Raw genomic sequence first — 19,285 nt, forward strand, 5'->3', positions numbered from 1 at the left:
GAAAAAAATTGATGCTAGGAAAGTTCAAGTTTAATGCAATTCGGGAGACGAAGTTCTATGAAGGAGCGAACTTACCTTTTGGTCCTTTTGCCAAATGCATTGGCCCTGCTTGGCAGTTACACGACACACGAGTTTGGCATCCTGGCCTGGATTCACCTCGGTGTATTGTGGCGTCTCGTCAAAGTTTTGAATGCCCTGGCAAACTGAAAATATATTTAAAACATTGGCATTTTTAATGACTCGTATAGTTACAAGGTTTTTCATTCATCCTCAAATTTACCAGAGACATTCAATGAAAAACATCGTCTCGAGTGAAATACGCTCGAGGCAGCTTTAAATTGGACAGTAAATGCTCCTGTTCAAACCAATTACAATTTAGCCTCCCTTCATTCAATAATGAGAAAATAAATTTCATAAAGGACCAATGGACGATGAAACCGGACGATTGATCCGAGGATTCTGACGCTTATATCTTCGCCTGTCTCTCAAGAGTGCTCGATCCTTCTTCCGATTAATTATGACGTCGGAACAGAGAGCCCTCGCGGCTCGGTTCGTTAATCCTGTGCAGAGTTTAATCCTCACTTTGTATCGGAATTTAATAAATTTGTATCTATGCACTTCGAAACAATCTTGGCACTGCGAACGTAAACTGATACGCGAATCGCAAAATCTTTCGTTTTCGGATAATCGGGAATAAGCATATTTTAATATCCGCAGAATTCGAATAATTGAACTCGCCGATAGGCACTGAAATAATGAAAAAAAATCGTCAAAATTTATTGCCTTTTTTCAAATCACTCACGAGAAATGCAGTTTGGAGGTGAATGAAAAAAATGGTGAAAACGAGAAGAGCATAGAAAGAATGAAAATCAGTTTCCACTGAAATCCATCACATTGACACGTTTATCCACAATGTTCAAATGCTTTCATTCCCACTGACATATTGTTAGAGAACGAGAGAGAGAGAGAGAAAGGGAGGGATTAAAGAGCAACACTTTACAGAGCCAATGATTGCTGTCGCAGTTCCAAATGATCCAGAGTATTCAATTAACCATGGTCAGCAGCAAAAGCTAGCATTCAGTTTTATTCCCATGCCCATGCGTATACTGGTGCGTGTAAACGTACGCAGGGATGGGGCTCAGAGATTATATCTTCTCCAGGGATTGATTGGAACTAGGGAATGTGAAACAACGAATGAATTTCGAAGCATACAGTTGCGTTGTATAATAATCTGAATATCAAGCTCGTACATCGCTCGACAATTTATGCAGTTACCGAGTTCGTTGATTGAGTTGAGTTTTGATAATCATTTTTCAAGAAATAATGCACCAAAATGTGTGCCTCGTTCGATAAAGTAGACGAAAAAGCTTCAACGTTTCTTCCTCTTTCGAATAATAGAATTGTTCGTCACTCGAATTTCTGAGAACGTTGATTAATCCACAAACCACGAATTTTTGTATTTCTTACTAGGATGAAACTCGCACTGTAAATAATCGCCATGCCAAGCCACCACAAAGACGGACTAAACAGCGAATAGGGTTTAGCAAGGGAATCTGATTTTCCGTTACACCGCTGTTCCTAATGGTCTTGCAGCTGCTTCGAATGAGAATATTCAGGTCGAAGTGGCGCCCCCGGAGCCGAGGAAAATCGTGTGATGTGCGTGCGCATGGAAACTGAGCTTTGGCTAACGTACTTTGTATTTATGATAACACACGTGAAGAGTTCAAGCCCCGGAGGCTTTTCTAGGCCACGTTAATAAATTAGTTTCAAGGTTTTTCTATTTTAATCTTCCCCGCCGATTTGGCCCAATATATCGAAAAGGATTTCCTCAGCGATTGCTGAAAGCTTTCATTTCCGGGGTTTTTTTGTTGAAACCCTAATGATTTTCCGATAAATTCGTGTTCCGATTTTCCATTTCGAACGCGAAGAGATGAATTTTTGACAAAAATGAATTTCGAATGGAATTTGAAAATAAATCGAACGCTTTACGAGCCCCGAATGCACTCGCTCGCTCTCGGAAGCGCCCTGTGCACGTACTGCGTTGCCTCCCATGTGATGGGGAATGTCATGAATTCGCGAAACGCGAGTGAATTAACGTTTACCGCCAGTGTGTTTCGTTAGCTCGGAGCGTACCTGAGCCCGAGGTCACAGGTCATGCATTCGCAACCGTAGCCAACCGATGTTCATCCACTAAAGATCCGCCATGCCCTACTATGCAGTTGCTTCGCACAATGTACGTGCACGAGCGTTCATTTAGAAGCTAAAAATTCCTGGAGAACAATAATTCGAAGGACGGTGGTGAATTTTTTCAAGTTTTCGTCAAATTCACTCCAAAATTGCTTCAATTACTTGTCCAAGAACTTTTGGAAACTAATTTATGTATTCCGGAAGTAAGTAGGGAATAAATATTGTAACGAGTTTGAGTTTTTCATCGAAACGATTGAAAAATGGGCGAGTGGGAAAGCCTGATCGCAGAGGCACGACGATCCATTGCACTGCGATCGAAGTCTAAGTGAAAACGAGTTTCGGCTCGGTCACGCTGACAAAAAGGTTTCCTTCGTCAAAAAAAATGTACTGTAAATTCGAAGATGTTTTTTTTTTTTAATAACCCAACCATTTGGGACTTTGTTCGATGAGCGAGCTTTTTTGCTCGGTCCAAAAGTCACGAATTTGATGTGGGTCAACGCGACCCCGACGGTCAGCAGGGGTCAAACGACCGATTTTTCTGCGAAAACGAAACATTTGACAAACGCCCTGCGATCACGACGTTCAAATGATGCAATAAAATAACGACGAAAGCAAATAGCAGGAAGAGATGAATCGGGAATGCTGGACATACGGAATGGCCTCTTGTCACGAATATTTTTAGGACGCGTATCAACCGACGGTATTGAAACCGCAGCCGAGGTTACGAACGAGGGCATTAAAAATTCAATTTTTCAACGTAAAGTCTGGCGGTTGTGTGTGTGAAGAGAAAACCGGGCATTCGCAGTTTCGGGGTACATTATAAATGCGATTGTTATGTTATTCATCACGTACATGCGAAATCCATTCTGAATCAAGCTGAGGCTCGTGACCTTTCGAGAAAATCATAAAAATGTGTGAATTTCAAGAGTTGCCTCGTTGAATAAACAAACGGAGAAAAATAAACGAAGTACGCGTCCACAATGAGAAAACCGACGAGGTTTTTCTCCAATAATTTACAAGACGATTCATTTTTAACGGGGCTAAATATTGTGCGAAAGATTAACCAACATGATTCAGAACCCGAATAACGAACGTGTGTACATGGAAAAAGCGCGTGTTAACGTGTATTCGTACACGAGCAGGTTTATGCGAGGAAACTCGAGGCCGCAGGAAGGAAAAAAAAGCAGCGTGCCCGTACAACCGAGTTACAAATTGGGAACATGGCTGGCTTGACGAATTTGCATGGATTAATGGTGTGAAATTCGTGAGGCTGAAAAAATTTGCTGCTCTACAGAATAAAGCCGGAAGAGTGAGCAAGCGCGGCGGAGGGAGGGGGAAGCACTTTTGAATTACAAATTTTGCAAACTGTGCGAGTGACGTGTGTTTCAGTCACTCCCCTTTTGATATTTCACTATGATTTGTATATGTTTCAAAGCGAGCAACGAATTCACTATTTTGAATAAAGTTTGGGTATAAACATTTCGAAGAAACGTCAAAAACACAGCGACGAGTGTGACTAGTTTTTTTAATTTCAGTTTAAGGTAGTTCATACACGAGAGGATTTTCTTAAGAAAGTCTTGAAATTTACACAGAGTTTAAATGGCTAGTCGACTGACACGCGTATCAAATTTTAAGGGGGTCGTCTCATTCGTTGTTCAGATAAACGTGTTTAAATACGAAGAAAAATCGTTTATCTTTCCATATGACGCATGAACGCTTCTTACGAAGTTTATGAAAAACGTACACAATACTGAAGATTTGGGGAAAAATTCTAGACCATTGTCTCACCAGTAACAAAGATATTTTTTTCTTCTTGTATTTTCGCCAGGGACGAATGAAATTTGGGGTTCGATCAGTGATGGATCCCCTTAATGGCTTGTAGTTTCATTAGGCAAAAGATAAGTTGAAAAAATTTCTTTACAATTTCGAATTAATAACTCTGACATTAGTTTAAAGTGATTACATCTTAAATTAGGGAGTAAAAATCGATCCAGTTTATATTCTTTGCAGAGCGAAGAAAAGCGCTCGATTTTGTAGTGTCCGCGTAAAGATGAGAACGGTATTTGAAAACCTGAACCAGAATCAACGCGTACTCGCAGTATGAGCGCCAGAGCAGCAGGAAATGATTATTTTCTTTGTTTGCGCGGCCTCGCGTGATCGAATCGAAATGCAGTAATAATTGCACCGGAGAAACAAAGTTTAATCGTGAAACTTGAATGAAGTCAACACAACAATTCGTGCGGGCGAGTGGAGAACGAACGAATTCGTGTTTACATCGACGTTCGCGTATACGGAGTATGTGCGAATACTCGCTTGCGACATGGACGCGAAGCATCGAGGGATTTTACCATCCCCGAGAGAACGAATGAGCACGCCGTACGAAATTTTCCTCTGCTCAAGAGATTTCATTTAAATTTATATCAACACGCCGCTGCAGTTGGTCTCGAAAAAAAATCCCGCGGGCAGCAACAACAACAATTATTATTAATTTTAGATCGTTCCACGACAACACTGCGAAATGGAGATTCACGAGCCCCGGAACCACTTTTATTTCCTTCGTGCCCTTCGCCAACGTTGATGAATCAACAAAAAAGTAGAAACAGAATCTCCGCAGGTCGATCCGGGAGTGCGGAATCCTTAAAAGTCTTTACCCAGCATTGTTCTTGGCCAGCAATATTTCGTCGGCGCACGAACCGGGGATCTAATTAAGGTAGAATTCGGAGGCGTCTCTGCAGAAATGTCTAATTGGCTGAAATATATTTTTTGCTGAGTTATGATTACGCGAGTCCTCGAGGTGAGTTTTGGGAGAATTAGTGCACCCGAATATATTCTCGGAGTAGTAAATTTTTCAACATTTTCCAACTTTCAGCGTGTTTTCCAAACGGAATTTTATTTTCTAGTTGGGAAGGAAGGGTGTGATAAAAATCGATGCGAGGGCATCGAAACAGTCGAGCTCGAACGTCGTAATGTGCGAAAAGGAACGAAACATTTGAACTCGCGAGGATCAAACGAACTGGCAGAAGGAAAAGGAGCAGGAAGCCAGGCGAGGAGAGCCGGAGAGAGGCGCGAGTCGAGCAGATTTTCCATTTTTTTTCTGCTGTATACGTTTTCCTCATTTTTTCATCATCTCGTAGGAAACGAGGAGGAAAGTAGGCGGAACTGGGCTGCTGTGGGGCAAGGGGAGCAAGAGCGTGAGCCCCCGTAAAAAGTTAGATCCCCTCGTTAGCGAGGATTGCAGGTCCTTTGTAACCGGGAGCAGCGACATCAGCGTTGCTTGACAGCACTCACACAAAGACACGCGTGCCTTTTTCACAAGTATGCGCGCACCGAAAGATTATGGCGTTCTCCGTCGGATCGCACACCGAGGCGTGGAGCAATAAAAAAATCGAAATAATCCTCGAGAGTGTATTAGAAAGAGAGGGAAAGAGCAGCGGCGAGTCAAAAGAGCCGGATTTTTGAGGCAGGAGAAAAAAAGTAAATCTGGCTTTTCCCTCCTGCAACGGCTTGTCGCCGCGCGGTTGGATATCCGCTCGTAGATTTTCCTGCAGCAGAAACGGACCCAGATGTGCGTTGCGTAAGAACCTCGGGCGCGCGGACCGAGAAAAAGGAGAAAAGGGAAGTTGCTTGGTGCGGGCGCCGCCAGAGGGCGATAATACACTTTGGCTTCAAGTGGAAATGGAGTCTTCGTCGAGCTGGTTCGGACCAGCCGACTAAATAGGTTTGTATCTCGTGAGCGGGCAAAGACACAGCGAGAGAGAGAGAGAGAAAGTGAGGAAGGAAAATGAGAACGAAGAGATTAGATTACAAGAGCGTGGAAACAATCTACGCTTATGGAGACAGAGAGCGAGACGGAGAAAGAGAGAAAGCGAACGAAAAGGGAATGGAACAGACTCGCGCGGGCAGATTCGGGAGAGAAAAACAGGCCGCGCGAGCTCAAATGACGACACTCGCTTTTGGACGATCATTATTATTTTTTATCTTTATTATCTTCAAAATATTCAGAGTAGAATCGTCGCACGATTTAAACAAGTTGCGATCTCGAGCTCGCAAATTTAGCCAGTTTTCTCTGACCCAATTCAGAATTTTAACGAACCCGGAACAGAGTAAACTGATTTTTTCGAGCCTAGCCGCGGATCCTATTGAAGCACCCTACCGGAAACAACGGGAACAGGAAAAACTCTCGACAGCTTATGCAGCATTAAACGGCAAAGCTATCCGGTGGATTAGAAACACACGCGCGCGCGAGAGAGAAAATATACACATACACGACACTTGAATTCCTTCTTTTTTTACATATTTTCACAAACAACCGGATAATTAAATTCTCCGTCCATCAAGCTTTTTTTCACGTCAGCATTTCCCGTTTCCCCTTCTGTTCTTCTCGAGCATGCCTTCTCCGCGTCTCTTGCGCGCTTTATCTCTTTTATTTACGTGTACTGTATCACCGAGATTTATACTTTTATCATACTTCTTTTTTCATGTGTTTTTCCGTTTCTTCGTGCTCCGGCTATCGTTCAGAAAATGTGCGCCCTCATATTCTATCTCCTGGATTTTATTGATCGTTTCGAAAAGTAACGAATTCGATGCGAATGGAAAAATAAAGCGAGCTTTCGATCCTAATAAAAGGGCAGTGTGGCGTTGAAGTTTGCAACGTTGGAGTCCAGCGAAATCATCTAAAAAAGCTCTCCAACGATTCCAGTAATTCTCCGATTTTTTTTCCTACCGAATTTTCAATTCGCGCTTATTCAATCTACATTAACGCGATTTCGTGTAATTAAAAATTAGTGAATAATCAATGTTTGCAAACTCTAGCGTCGTCGGGGCTTCACTGGAAATCAAAACTTTTTTTCCCCGCATCCTCGAACGTTGAAGCCTAAAAATTCTCGCGATTCTCACAGAACGAAAAACCCCCGAGTCTCGGGACCGAGTTTTTGGCCAAGTACGCCTCCGAGTCGTTTTAGGCACTCGAGGAACCTGCCAGCACCGCATCTTCGTGCGTCAGGCCGCGCACGGACGTTTCGCGCGTATCGAGATTCTCGCTCATAATTAATATTGAGTGTCAAAGTCGTTTCCAAGAGGCGAACGCTGCTACGGGCTGCTTCTCCGCTGGGACCGCCTGGCATCGCCTTTCAGCCAACTCCCTTTCCCTAACGAGGTTATACAGGCCTTGGGAGACGTACTTACGTCGTAAGTTCCAATGCAATATCCATATTTCGTACACATGCGCATCGGCGGATCTCCGCGCTGTGTGCACTAGAATATTTTTGTGTATAATTTCCCCTTTAATGGGCGGGAGGGGACTGGAACGCGGGGCTTTACGACTCCCCGATTGGTATCATGTGGTCAAACAGTGGAGAAAATACCGAGTTTAATTCCCTGGGCAGTGCTGGCTATTCGTTTCTCCAAAAATGAAGAGACTCGCTCCCAAAAATCAATATTTTACGTGCACCCGTGTTTGGTGAAAAAAGTTTTGCTGCGTTCAATAAAAAATCGTTGAACCGAGACGACGAACCTTTCGGGAGATCAAAAATCACGATTCGAAAGTTGCCTGTGGCTCCACGAAATTCCGACATTTACATTTGACGAGAACGTCAAAAAAATTCGAACGATTTCGGCCCATTTTCAAATTCAAAAGTTCAGCGAGCATGAAAAAACGTCGACCAACCCGATTCCAAGATTATTTCGAAAACGCAAGATAATCATCGGCCACCGGCACGCTTCGCGTATTCTCCGCGGAGCAAAAGTTGCAAAAACTGTTGAAAAATTGCGAAACTTTCAAAGTACTTTGTACAGAGGACGAAAGAATTGTGCTCGCCACCGAAATGAAAAACACCAAAACCCAATCCCGCAGGCACACCAATCCCTTCGCCACCATTGCCACGAGAACCTCAAAATGACTAGAACGACAGTAAAAAAAAATGAAAAAAATCACACAAAATTTCTATTACAATAGAGAAACCTAGAGAAAAAAAGGTTGGTCCATTGATGGCCCCTTGTTCCCTGACCATATCACGAAAAATGTAAAAAAAAATTCCATATAAAAAATGATGAAACCAACTGTAAATAATTTCAACAGAACAATTCGAAAAAAATTTCACAAATAATGAAAAAACATTATATCGAAAAACTATTATAACAGAGAAATAAATGCGAAGCGTTTTGTTTCTCCCCGAAGCGCGGAGACAAGCGGCGGTCGATGCGCTTAAGTCTGACCACACGTTGACTCGTTCTACTTATATAACTCGTACGTCGTCTGGTGGTGCCTGGTAAATCCTTCGTCACGCCACCGTCCTGGGTCCAACTCTGATTAGTTTTCCGCACTCTGTTCGGCCAAAGCGCGCCGTTTTCAGTGTGCGATTGTTTCGAAGCAACGATATATATTTCGTGGCGAGCAGGCTCTATAGATGTAGTGCATTAGGACGTAATATCTCTCGACTCCATTACAATCCGACCGGTGTGTACTGCAGGAGCGGTAGAAACGTTTCGCAGCAGGTTTCTCGGCTGCTCCGGAAGAAATTCGAGTACGACGGCGGGGCCGGGGGGAAGAAGATGGAATTTCCGACGGCCTGCGCACGTATCCGTCGGTTGTTACGGACAGGGAAGTTCGTTACTCGAGGCTGACGAGGGGGAAAAGAAAAATATTGGCGAATGGAGCGAACAACGATTCCGCGTTAGGATCTTCCGCCTTAATAAAAGCCTGCGCGAACAGGGGTTCGCTGCAAGGAGTGGAAAGTCGCGGAAAATTCGCGCGGAGACAACGAACCTTAAAAATTTGATGTTGGTACAGAGCGACAAAGCGTTTAACGTGTAATTCGTGTTTTTTTTCTGTTTTCTTACATATGGACGAATGAAAGTTGCGCAGCGAGAGAATCGTGGCAGGAGAAAATGTATGCTAGCGTCAGCGCTCGAGTCTCTCTCACCACGTAGACGTCGACGCCGTACAGCAAACCTCCGGCATCCGGATATTTATTCTAACCGCGTACCTCGGTGTGTCTGCCTCGTCGGAGAGTGTGCAGGGCCCAGCGAGAGGAAGCGAGGGAGCCGGGGGGAGGATTTCCTCATCCGGATGTCGCACGTCCACATGACTTACATCCGCGATATTATTATACATAAAGACACACACATACACACACACACAGAGCGACGCACATTCGCAATATAAATTTGTGCGCATGCATATCCAAAGCTTATGTATGGCTGAGGGGTTTTTGCGCTCGCGAAACGTCTGCGGGCGTATGTGACTGTGCACGGGGCATAAAATAAAAATATGGCATTAACGCACCGCGCGGCGGCGCAGCCTCCCGTCGACGCTCTCGTCAACCCCAACCTGCTGCTGCTGCCTTTTAATACTATTTTCTCTATTTCCAGCTCCCATCCCGCGCATTCCCCTTTCTCTGTTCTCTTCAACATCAACGAAATGCAAACTTTGCCGAGGCAGCGGGAGAGGGCTGACAACGAGGGTGAAAAGAGCGTGAGGAAAAGACGAGGAAGATGGGGAGGATTAAAAAAATCAGAGGAACGCGAAGGATATGAATGTCACACATAATGCGTGTCCGTGCTGCGCACTCCGGAAAGTCCCATTATCTTACCTCCTTTATATCTCCTCTCTCTCTCCCTCTCAGTGGAGCTCGCGGATTGTGCAAATGCCCGGGAATACGCGTGTTCGCAGCATCCCGGGGTTAGCTTTTGTGTATCCCGCATTCACTGAGCACGCACACGCGTTTCTGACTCTCGCGTTGATGGACAAAAAAGAAGTTTTTCTCGATTCATACGTGTGTTCGCGTGTATGCATAGGTATCTGCACGAGGGACGCGACTCGTTCGTGTGTGTACGGCGAGTATATATAAATAATGTGCACAGGTGTGTGTAAAGTCGAGCTGAAAATTCCTGTAAATATGCAGGGGCGAACCATAAAAGGTTGGGCGTGAAAAATTTCCGTGTGCGCATGGTTCTGCATGTTGATATTTTTACAAATTTATGCATCCTCATCCCCGTACAGGTCGTGCGACGTTCCCGCGGACGCGGGATGCTCCGGGGATCCATCGATTTTAATCTAAAATTACATAATCGACTGTTCGCTGCATGCATCGCGGGAGAATCGTGGGCTCGCGCGGTGGAGGAGCGGATCGAACTCGATTTTCAGCATCTCCGCGTCGCCGAAAAACATGTGTCGGCCAGGAACGTGTGCAAAAACACGTGGTTTTGGAGACGGCACGAAACTGGCGCATTGAGACTGAACTCCACATGCGGGCTCGATGTAACAACTCGTGTGTGTTTGTACGGAGGCGCGGGGGCTGAGAAACACACGGGCGAGTGCGGACCCGACACGGACGATAGTAGGAACACGCCCGGTCGGCTTTCGCCCCGGTTTTTCTACTTTATTTGCTTCCGTGAGTCTCGCGGGGCGCGGGAGCCGAGGACGACAACGACGACGACATTTTTCACAGCGCCGTGTGCTTTCAACTGTTATTTCAACGAAAATTCGCCACCGGCTTGGGGTATTGTTCCGAGCCTCGCACGGCGGGGGAGCGCTCCCGACGAAACTAGCGTCTGTAGAGGGTGCTCCGGAGTTCGAGCTTGGTGCAGGGGCACTGCAGGAAACCAAATTCGGGAAGAAACTTCCTCGAGGACGCCTCGACCGAGAGCCCCTCCGGGCTCTCACAGTTTCACCCGCGACGATCGAGCCTCCCTCGAAGAGCGCTCGCTCCCGGGACACCCTGGACATGAGCCGCGTCCGCAGGAACACGGTACAGGGCGCGGCAGATATATCCCATCTTTTTCTCTCACTTCAGCCTCTTGCGCGGCACACACAACACGATTTCCCAAACCCCCTTGCCGGGGTTCCTAGGTGAGCAAACAGTCGACTTTTCCTACCGAGAATTTTCCCTCCCGCGGCCTCCTTTCTATATCCAGCTCGCACACGTTCACTGGAATATTGCTGCAATTTTTATCCCGCTCGGCCGCACCGAGACACGAGCGGCCGGGGACAAATACCGTGCGGAGAAGACTCCAAGTGGAAAAAGCCGACTAAACGATCGTTACGAGGAGCCGCGCGGGCGTGCAAGTCGGACCGAGAGATCCCCCGCTTCGAAACGATATTCCGTACATTCCCTATGATACATCAAATGTGGAGAGAGTCTGCGGAAGCTTTGAGCAAACGTGCTCGAAACAAGCAGCCCCTTAATCGCTAATGCACGCAGCAAAAAGATTCCGGCGTCTTTTATTTTCTTTCTATTTGCTCGCGAGAAGCAAGCCCTCGGAGGCCGCGTCGTCAGGAAGATACGAGAAATCAGAGCCCGTGGGACAGGCACAAGTGGCGAAAATGTCAGGCTCGTCGCCCGAGAGAGGAAAACGGGCCAGGGATCCGGCGTCGTCTGGATTATTCGCGATCCTTCAAACCGATAGACACAAGGTGAAACCGAATATCCAACGCGGATTGTAACGGTTCACTCTGCCGTGCTGTACGCATAATCTCCGTACAGCGAGAGGATGTGCAGCCGGTGAATGTATATATAGAGATCTACACGCGGTGTAACTCCGGGGGGTATGCATATATGCGCATAACTCGGTAGTTACTACCAGCATCAAGCTTTGAATTACGTGACTCGTCATACACAACGGAGCTTAATGTCAGGGCTTGTTAATTACATTCTGTGATGGCCTCTGTGGAATGAAGAGCTTCGCGAGTGTTGCGAGATTGTGAATTACCCGGGGAATTCTGACGTTCGAAAATTGAGGGGGGGGGGGGGGGGGGGAAGCTTTTTCGAGTAGAATTGAGAGCTCTCGGGGAGCAGGATTCGAGGCGCCATTTTTCATGGTCTCAGCCTGCTGTGCTGGACGAACGATAGCGAACAGATTTCCTGAGACCAAAAACTCGCGAAAATACGCCCGCACGAGCACACGTACGGGGCTGTCTTGCCCCGCAGAAAGCAGGTAAGCCGCAAGCCGACCACGAAATCCGTCTCTGTCTTCCCCCCGCGCCGGAATCAAGGCATAGTTATGCAAATTTCCGAAAGCCCCGACTGCCCGGAAATTTCGTACATAGATATACTCGGCTGGAGTCGGAAACGCGGGGGAGGGGACTGGGATCACACGGTGCAATTTATCTGACCGCGAGGAGGATGTGTATACAATTTCTATTACCATATGATCTGTGTGCCACGTCGAAGGATGTCTCCTTCCATTTTCTCGAGTGTACACGACCCACGAATGATTCGATGCGCGAGGAAACCCGAAAATCTTTCCCTTCACAGGGAAAATGGTGTCTCAGATCCTCGGATAGTTTAATCTCTGTTCCCATTGCGTTTTGAAAGTGAAGAAAACCACGAAATTGTTGGCTCGGGGACGCTGTTGCACGAAAACTACAAAGTGGTCATTGGCGGTTTCCTGTAATACGTTTTCCCCTGCTCTCGAGTCTCTCCGCCTTATTCCGCTCGTTAATTCGCATATCTTTCGGTCATCATTCAAATTATCTCAACCCTCCTCCGTCCGGATATACGCCGATGGTCCAAAACTTTGTCGAGTGGTTGCTTAGAGAAAGGCTGTGGGTTTGTCTGCGAGTGAGTTCCCAGTGGAAGATAATAATCGCCGGTTATGTGCTTCTCTGCTCCGACTCTCCGCTGCCTCGTTCCAGTTCTATATACGCGTTTGTGTGCTCTCTCGCGTATCCAAGGACACATATCTGTACATATAGGCGGGCTGAGGAGGACGAGCCCTCTCGTCGTTTAACGGGCAAAGGACAGACGCTACTTCTCGCTCGTAGCCCGAAGCGGACGGTGCACATTGTCGGCTCTCCCGCGGAGGGGAGGCGAGGCTTTCGCTCTCGGTTCATCGTCGCGGTACGAGAGGAAAGCCGCGAGCGCGTAAGAGTGCAAAGTAAACAATAAAATATTGCGTGCTTCGCGTGTGGGCGAGTCTGCGCGAGTATTTTTCTTCGTCCGCGTGCCTCCCTCTTTCTCTACTCGTATATATGCCGAAAGTAAAAGGAAAGGAAGGAAAAATTGAGACCTGCCGAGGGGATGCCGCTCGCTGGAGGCTCATTAACCCTCATTTTACATAACGGAGACGAAGGACAAGAGCGCAGCTCTCCTCGGTATTAGTTGCGTTTATACACACTCTCTCTCTCCTCCCCGCTCCCCATCGCTCCGTGCCCGTATATACACCGTGAATTATGATATTCTTCTCACAGGGAGTATCGTCCCGACCAGTGCACTCGATCTGCGCCCTCGACTCTCGAGAACATCTTCAACGATCCGCCCCCCTTCTCGCTCCCTCTTCGTCGTTTATTCTTGACGAAAAAAAATGGAAAACGAAAAGTAAACGTTCAAACTCGTGCGACTCTAGGGCAAAACTCGGTTATTCTCCTCGTATCAGCCGAAAAATCCAACAAGTCAGGAGACTCCGAGGAGAAACAGCGGACGGAGAGTTCTTCGTGTTTCAGGTTCATCAATGGGAGGAGCAACGTTTCTCCATAAATTGACGCGCACCAGCCGGAGGATGTTCAATGCCGGGATTCGGATGAGTCAGCGCAAGGGTCGTTAAAGCGTATCGTTAATAATTATTAAGGTCGACTGCTCGCTAAAGAGACGTCAATTATTCAGCGAAGTTTGGCTCGAGCTTCGAAAGCCCTCCGCTCCGATGTTGCAGGCCGAATGAATTTAATGCAGTTTGTAAAACAATATGAGAAGCGAGTGTTTCAGAAAATGGCTATTGACGGATTTAGCGTCCCGTGTTCGTGCGTGTCCACGGAAGCGGCGGGAGACACAAAGGACGTAAAAGTCAAGTACGTTTCGGTACGTTATTACGGAACCTCAAACTTTGCAATATATTTGAAACTCCGGCGAAGCAGAGGACGCGTAGATAAATATAATTTCGGAAAGTGCGTCTATATGCGCACGAAGTGGACGAATTATTTTCCTCGGCGTATAGAAGCTTGTGTATATTTTCATAAACTCGTTGCAGCCTCTCCCCCTCCGGCGCCACCACGGCCCTCGGCTTTCTTCCCAACCCCCGAGTGTCTCGGTTCTTCTCGAGCGAACGAGCCATCGCGCTTCGTTGCCGTGCACAATTACCGGTGAAAATTCTCCATTATAAACTGTATACAAACTGTTGTAATAAACTTATCAAAGTAGTCGTGATTTTCGTCGTAAAAGCCGAACGAGAGCGAAGAGGGAGCGAATTTCGCGTGGATATACTATACGTGGCGGAACAACGTGATGAGGAGTGCGTTCATCGGCCGAGCCTGGATGGAGTTTAACTCGAGAGTTGTTCCCCCAAGACGTCGAATAGTTGAATTTTTTGTGCGATCGGGAGTTTAAGATTTTTTTAAAAAAAAAAGTGATTCGATGTTTTCGAGGTTTGGAGTTCCGAAGAATGGGGAAGTTGCTGGTCGTGCGGATTTTTCTCTTCGGAACGAGCCGCCCGACTCGCGCCCCTTCATTTTGCCGGGTTGGTTTTGACGATACACGAATATAACAGGCTTGGAAACACGCGGAAGTGCACGAGGAGCGAGGCCGATGCAGGTAAACTCGGTGCGCTCTCGCGGCGGCGGGGATCGGAAGGGAGCATTGAAAGCCCAAATGAAATTACGAGCTCGAAACAGCAGCGGGGTGACAGCGGGCGCGCTCGCTCCCGGAGCGAGTCTCTCATTCGCCGTCATAGTGCGCTCCGTGCGGATACCGGAAATGGGAGAGAAGAGCGAGCGAGGGCCAGGACCACGAGAATTTTGTGTAGCGCTCTCTTCGCGCAGGAGGTGCTCGGAGGAGTTTCGAGTCGCGTCTGTCGCGCGGGCGTCTTTCTCGCCATGAAATTTCGTGTGCTTCGTGGCCTCATGCTCGTTGGCAATCGATATATGCATTACTGGCAGTACGCCATTGTATATTTGTATGCATCGCGGAGGAGGGAACAGAGCAAGCGAAGAGAGAAGCGAACGCACATAGACGGGGCTGCAAAGCGAGTGGGTTTCTAGAACACATTTCTAGAGACGGAGAGTTCGAGGGAGGTGGCATGCAGCAGCTCTCTGCTACGCTCGGAGGTGGCTTAATTGGCCGGTAATTGCCACTGTCTGCGCGCCACCCGGCTTGCTACTCTTCCTTGCCTCTCTTTCCTTCCTTCCCTCGCGGCCTCTCTCTCTCTCTCGCTGTACGCGACAATAGGACACGGAGAGATTGGAACTTTAGCAGCAAATGGTAGCACCGCGTTTGGAATACACGTACATTCAGCCGCACACATAAAATGTGTGCAAAATGGATTTGCTTGTCTCAACTAACTCGACTCTATGGGCGCGGTATATTAAGTTTCCTGCATGTCTCTCGCTTTATATCCACATGGGTACAGCACTTTAATGTGTATCTCATTCTGGTAATAGGTTTAAGAGAGCTCCGGAGCCGGTGCGGGACGAGCACCATCGACGCAGCCTGGCCCGGAAGATTCGATTGGAATTCAATCGCGACGATTAATTATTCGATAAATAAGCAAGTTCCTTTCGTCTCGCGACGCTCCGCTCTCAGTGGGCTTTTATACCTTTGCCACGAAAGTTGTGAAAACTTGAAAAGCTTCGGCTCATCTTTTTCAAGGAACGCGGAGCCTCTGATTCTTCGGCGGAACAACGCTCGTTTATTTTCTTTATTTTCATCGGGGATGCGCCAACTAATTAAAAAAACTAGCTGACCCACGGGAATTTGGAGCCTCGCGAAAAAACAACGCTCCGTACTCCCGAGCTGGCTGCGGCTCTGCGCGCTTTAAGTCGTTCATGTTAAAGTTTAATGCACAATCATCAACGAGAGCTATCGCCGTTTCTAATCCAGACCGCGGAATTCAGTGCTACGCGTGTCGAAGGTAATACAGCTCGCTGAGCTGGTAAAAATAATTAGATTGTGCGCACCGGGCAGACGCGGCCACCCCCTCGCTCAACGCTGTAAGGGAATCGAGAGGAAGGAGAAGCCAGTCGGAGGGGCGGCCGCGCCGCCCAGACCCGGTTTAAATTAATTTTATCGCTTTAATGAGCTCGCTTTTCCTGCAATCCCAAGCACAGGCCGAGCTTGCTACTGCCGTTACTACTACCACCCTCGACACAGAGCTTCTCTTCAAGCTTTTCCTCTCCCTCTCTCTTTTGCTGCTCTCATGCTGCTACGCAGCCAACGTCAGTAGCCAGCAGCAGCCGTCGGGCCGAGACTTTTTTCCAATTAATAACGCTGCAGGGCCGAAGAGTTTTGAGAGGTAAAACCTCCGGGAAGTAACTACTTTTTTACCATCATTCGTAATTTTCTGTAGAGTTACATTAAATCATGTATTTATATACGAGAACAAAATTAGAGCGAATATACGGCGAAGCCTGAATAATCAAAGATACGAGGAAGCAACGTGGAAAACGAATTTCCAAGTTGAAACACGCGAAACACAGAGAGAGAGAGAGAGAGTCAAACGGTAGAAAATCCAGACGCTCCCCGCATGGATTCCATCAGATTCCCGAGCTCCCTTGGAAAAAACAACGACGAACGATTGAACCAACGTTTCAAAGGAGTAGATTAAAACGTTTCCTCAAAAGTAGAGAAATCGGTGACGAGGACCATACGATTTTGTACCTTCCCTCGCGTTAGATTCTCGCCGTACGCTGCGAGAGAGAATTGGGAGATGCTGATGCTCATCCCTATCCGCCAAAGAGTTAACTTCCTGCTTGTGGTGAGAGGTGGAAAAGGGAAGGGCAGAGCTTGCACTTTGTGCTTTCCGCCTCCCGGTTATATATACTGTTGAGGCCACTAGAGTGAATTTCCCATTCGTGGGGAGTTTCTACACTCGAACCTGGTCTCTCGAAACCTTACGTTTTCCCTAGCAGACTCTCGCTCCGTTCCTCCCCGCCTCTTCGTCTTCCTCGGCTCTTTCCAAACGGGGATTGTACACGGGAATTTGCAAACCTGCTTTGGTAGCTCGCTTAGCCAAGTTTTCCTCTATTAATATAAATGCATGTGCGCTCAATCGAGTATAACGAAACTCCCGTTGTACTTTTAGCCCTTTTACCTCTCGAGTGTGCGCACTCTTATGGGCGCTCCTTCAAACTATTTTATATGTATTAATCATTTAATCAGCAGCTTTGGCAAGCTCCAGCGGATAACGATCCTGGGCTACACACTTTCTTTGACTTTTCCTCCCAACAAATTACGCTTAACGAGGTCAATTACTCAACATTTCGGATTTATTTCGTACCGAGATTCAAGCGAGTTGTCTGCACACGCACTCATATATCAGCGATCGATTACGAAAAAACTTGGTTGAAGAAAAAGCGGATAATTTGTTTCTCAAATGAAAACTCGAGGGCTGAAATTTCAACTCGCGTCAACTGCATCACCGCGCAGTGTACTTGACGAATATTAAAATTTCCTATTAACAGCGAAAATGTGTCGGAGGAAGAAGAAGCGAGAAAGAGAGAGAGAGAGAGAGAGACGTTGAAAAGGGTTTAAAGAGAAATTGGAAGGCAAATGTTCGAGCACCGCGATAGTGACACTTTGCTGGGTTATTAGGGCTGATTAGATTCGTTGGTGGGACGAAGGAAAGAAAATGAGACTAGACCGAAACGGAGTGGAAAAGGGAGGCTCGTATTAACGTACAGCGGAGGGATTTTTATCGATCGCGGGACGCGGCGCAACGTCGTCGATTAACATTGAACCCTTAATTCGTTATTGAAGGGAAATGGCCTGAACGACGTAATAATTGCATTCTCTTTTTTCATCTCTTTGTTTTGTTTCTGCAAACGTTCTTTCTTCCGCTTTTTCCACCCCCCGGAATGCTACACACGGACTTGCCACAATCCCGTGTGTGCGCGCGGGTCTGTTCGAGGCCTCGATTCACTGAAAATCCTTCGACGATTTAACCATTATTCTCTGATTGCGCACATTCACTTTTTCAAAGACCCCAGCGATGGCTAACAATCGATCAATTGCACGGTTCGTTCGAAACACTCGCTCCCCGCTCATTTTCCAATGAAATTCGCAGTCGCTCGCGAGTTTCTATATGGAAATGTGCGACGGAACAGACGGGATTCGTTATTCGTACAATCGAAACTACAAAATTTAAGAGTCTCGAAAAATCTCGACTCAATTCAGCGACGAAGAACATTTTTCAGGGCAACTCGGACGATTGCGCACGGAAAAGAGCGTACAAATAAATATATAAAATCCCTTGTGCATCTTTCCTCCGCGTCATTTCTCGTTCCCCTTCACAGGCCATTTCCTCATCTCTAAGAGGATCTTCCGTCTCTCCGTCATAACTAATTTCTTATAAAACGGAGGCTAGTGTACGAAGACCTCGATGACGAGACGAGTCTCTCCGTAGCAGCGAGTTTCCGCGATGGCAGCGGCAATTAAGACGCTTTTGTCTCTTTCACTGAGCGAAAGGAATAAAGAGGTTGGGTCAGGAGACGCGGGGGAGGGCGCTGGGAGAACGGAGCATGAAAATAAGAGCAAGCAGAGACGAATGTAAAAAGAGCCAACTCAGCCACTGATGCTCGAGCGAGCTTAACCGTGTACTATTAATACTGAATTATCCATATAGATATGAACGCGTATCCATATACAGCGTGTCCCAAAAGTCACTTGGAAGAAGCCCGCGGGACCCACCGGACCGGGGCGATTCTGCAAAGAAAACGCGAGTCGAGTTTCCTTCGAGCCACAAAAGGCGAGGCCGAAAAATCTGCAGATTATCCAAGAACCGATGTAATCTCAAGCCGAAAACAACGACGCGGTTGCTCGGAGAAAAACCCACGAAAAACGACCGTTTTCCTCCTTCCTACGACGAAACTTTGCGGGCTCGCTTACGAACTCGATCATTCCCGATTCCCGCGCGACTGACTCATAATCCAGGGTGAGAATAAAAGCGTTTACAAGTCTTCATTCATCGTCGTTTCCTCGGTAGCTCGCGCCCGTTTGCAGCAACCCTTGAAAACATCGCCAATGCTTACAATATGGCCGACTCCCGTGACAATACTGAACCCCCGACCATTGAAACCCATGACTGAGCCTACTTTGTGCCATATTTACTTACCACCATGTAGCCGATTGTTAGATCGAGTATTGGCGTTTTACTGACGACTGACGATGCGCCACTT

The 19,285-nt window shown here is 47.0% G+C and overlaps 1 protein-coding gene across 4 annotated transcripts in view; it reads right to left on the reverse strand.

The window, feature by feature from the left end:
• The window catches only part of LOC122414569 (kin of IRRE-like protein 2), a 103,170-nt gene that overhangs the window by 39,345 nt on the left and 44,540 nt on the right, over window positions 1-19,285 (reverse strand). For all 4 annotated transcript variants that reach the window (XM_043425965.1, XM_043425964.1, XM_043425966.1 and 1 more), the window contains exon 2: window positions 76-203. In XM_043425965.1, the coding sequence (XP_043281900.1) occupies window positions 76-100 (25 nt within the window). In that variant the 5' untranslated portion in view covers window positions 101-203. The remainder of the gene's footprint in view (window positions 1-75; window positions 204-19,285) is intronic.

This window comes from Venturia canescens, chromosome 8, assembly GCF_019457755.1.
Source record: "Venturia canescens isolate UGA chromosome 8, ASM1945775v1, whole genome shotgun sequence".
NCBI classification, from domain to species: Eukaryota; Metazoa; Arthropoda; class Insecta; order Hymenoptera; family Ichneumonidae; genus Venturia; species Venturia canescens.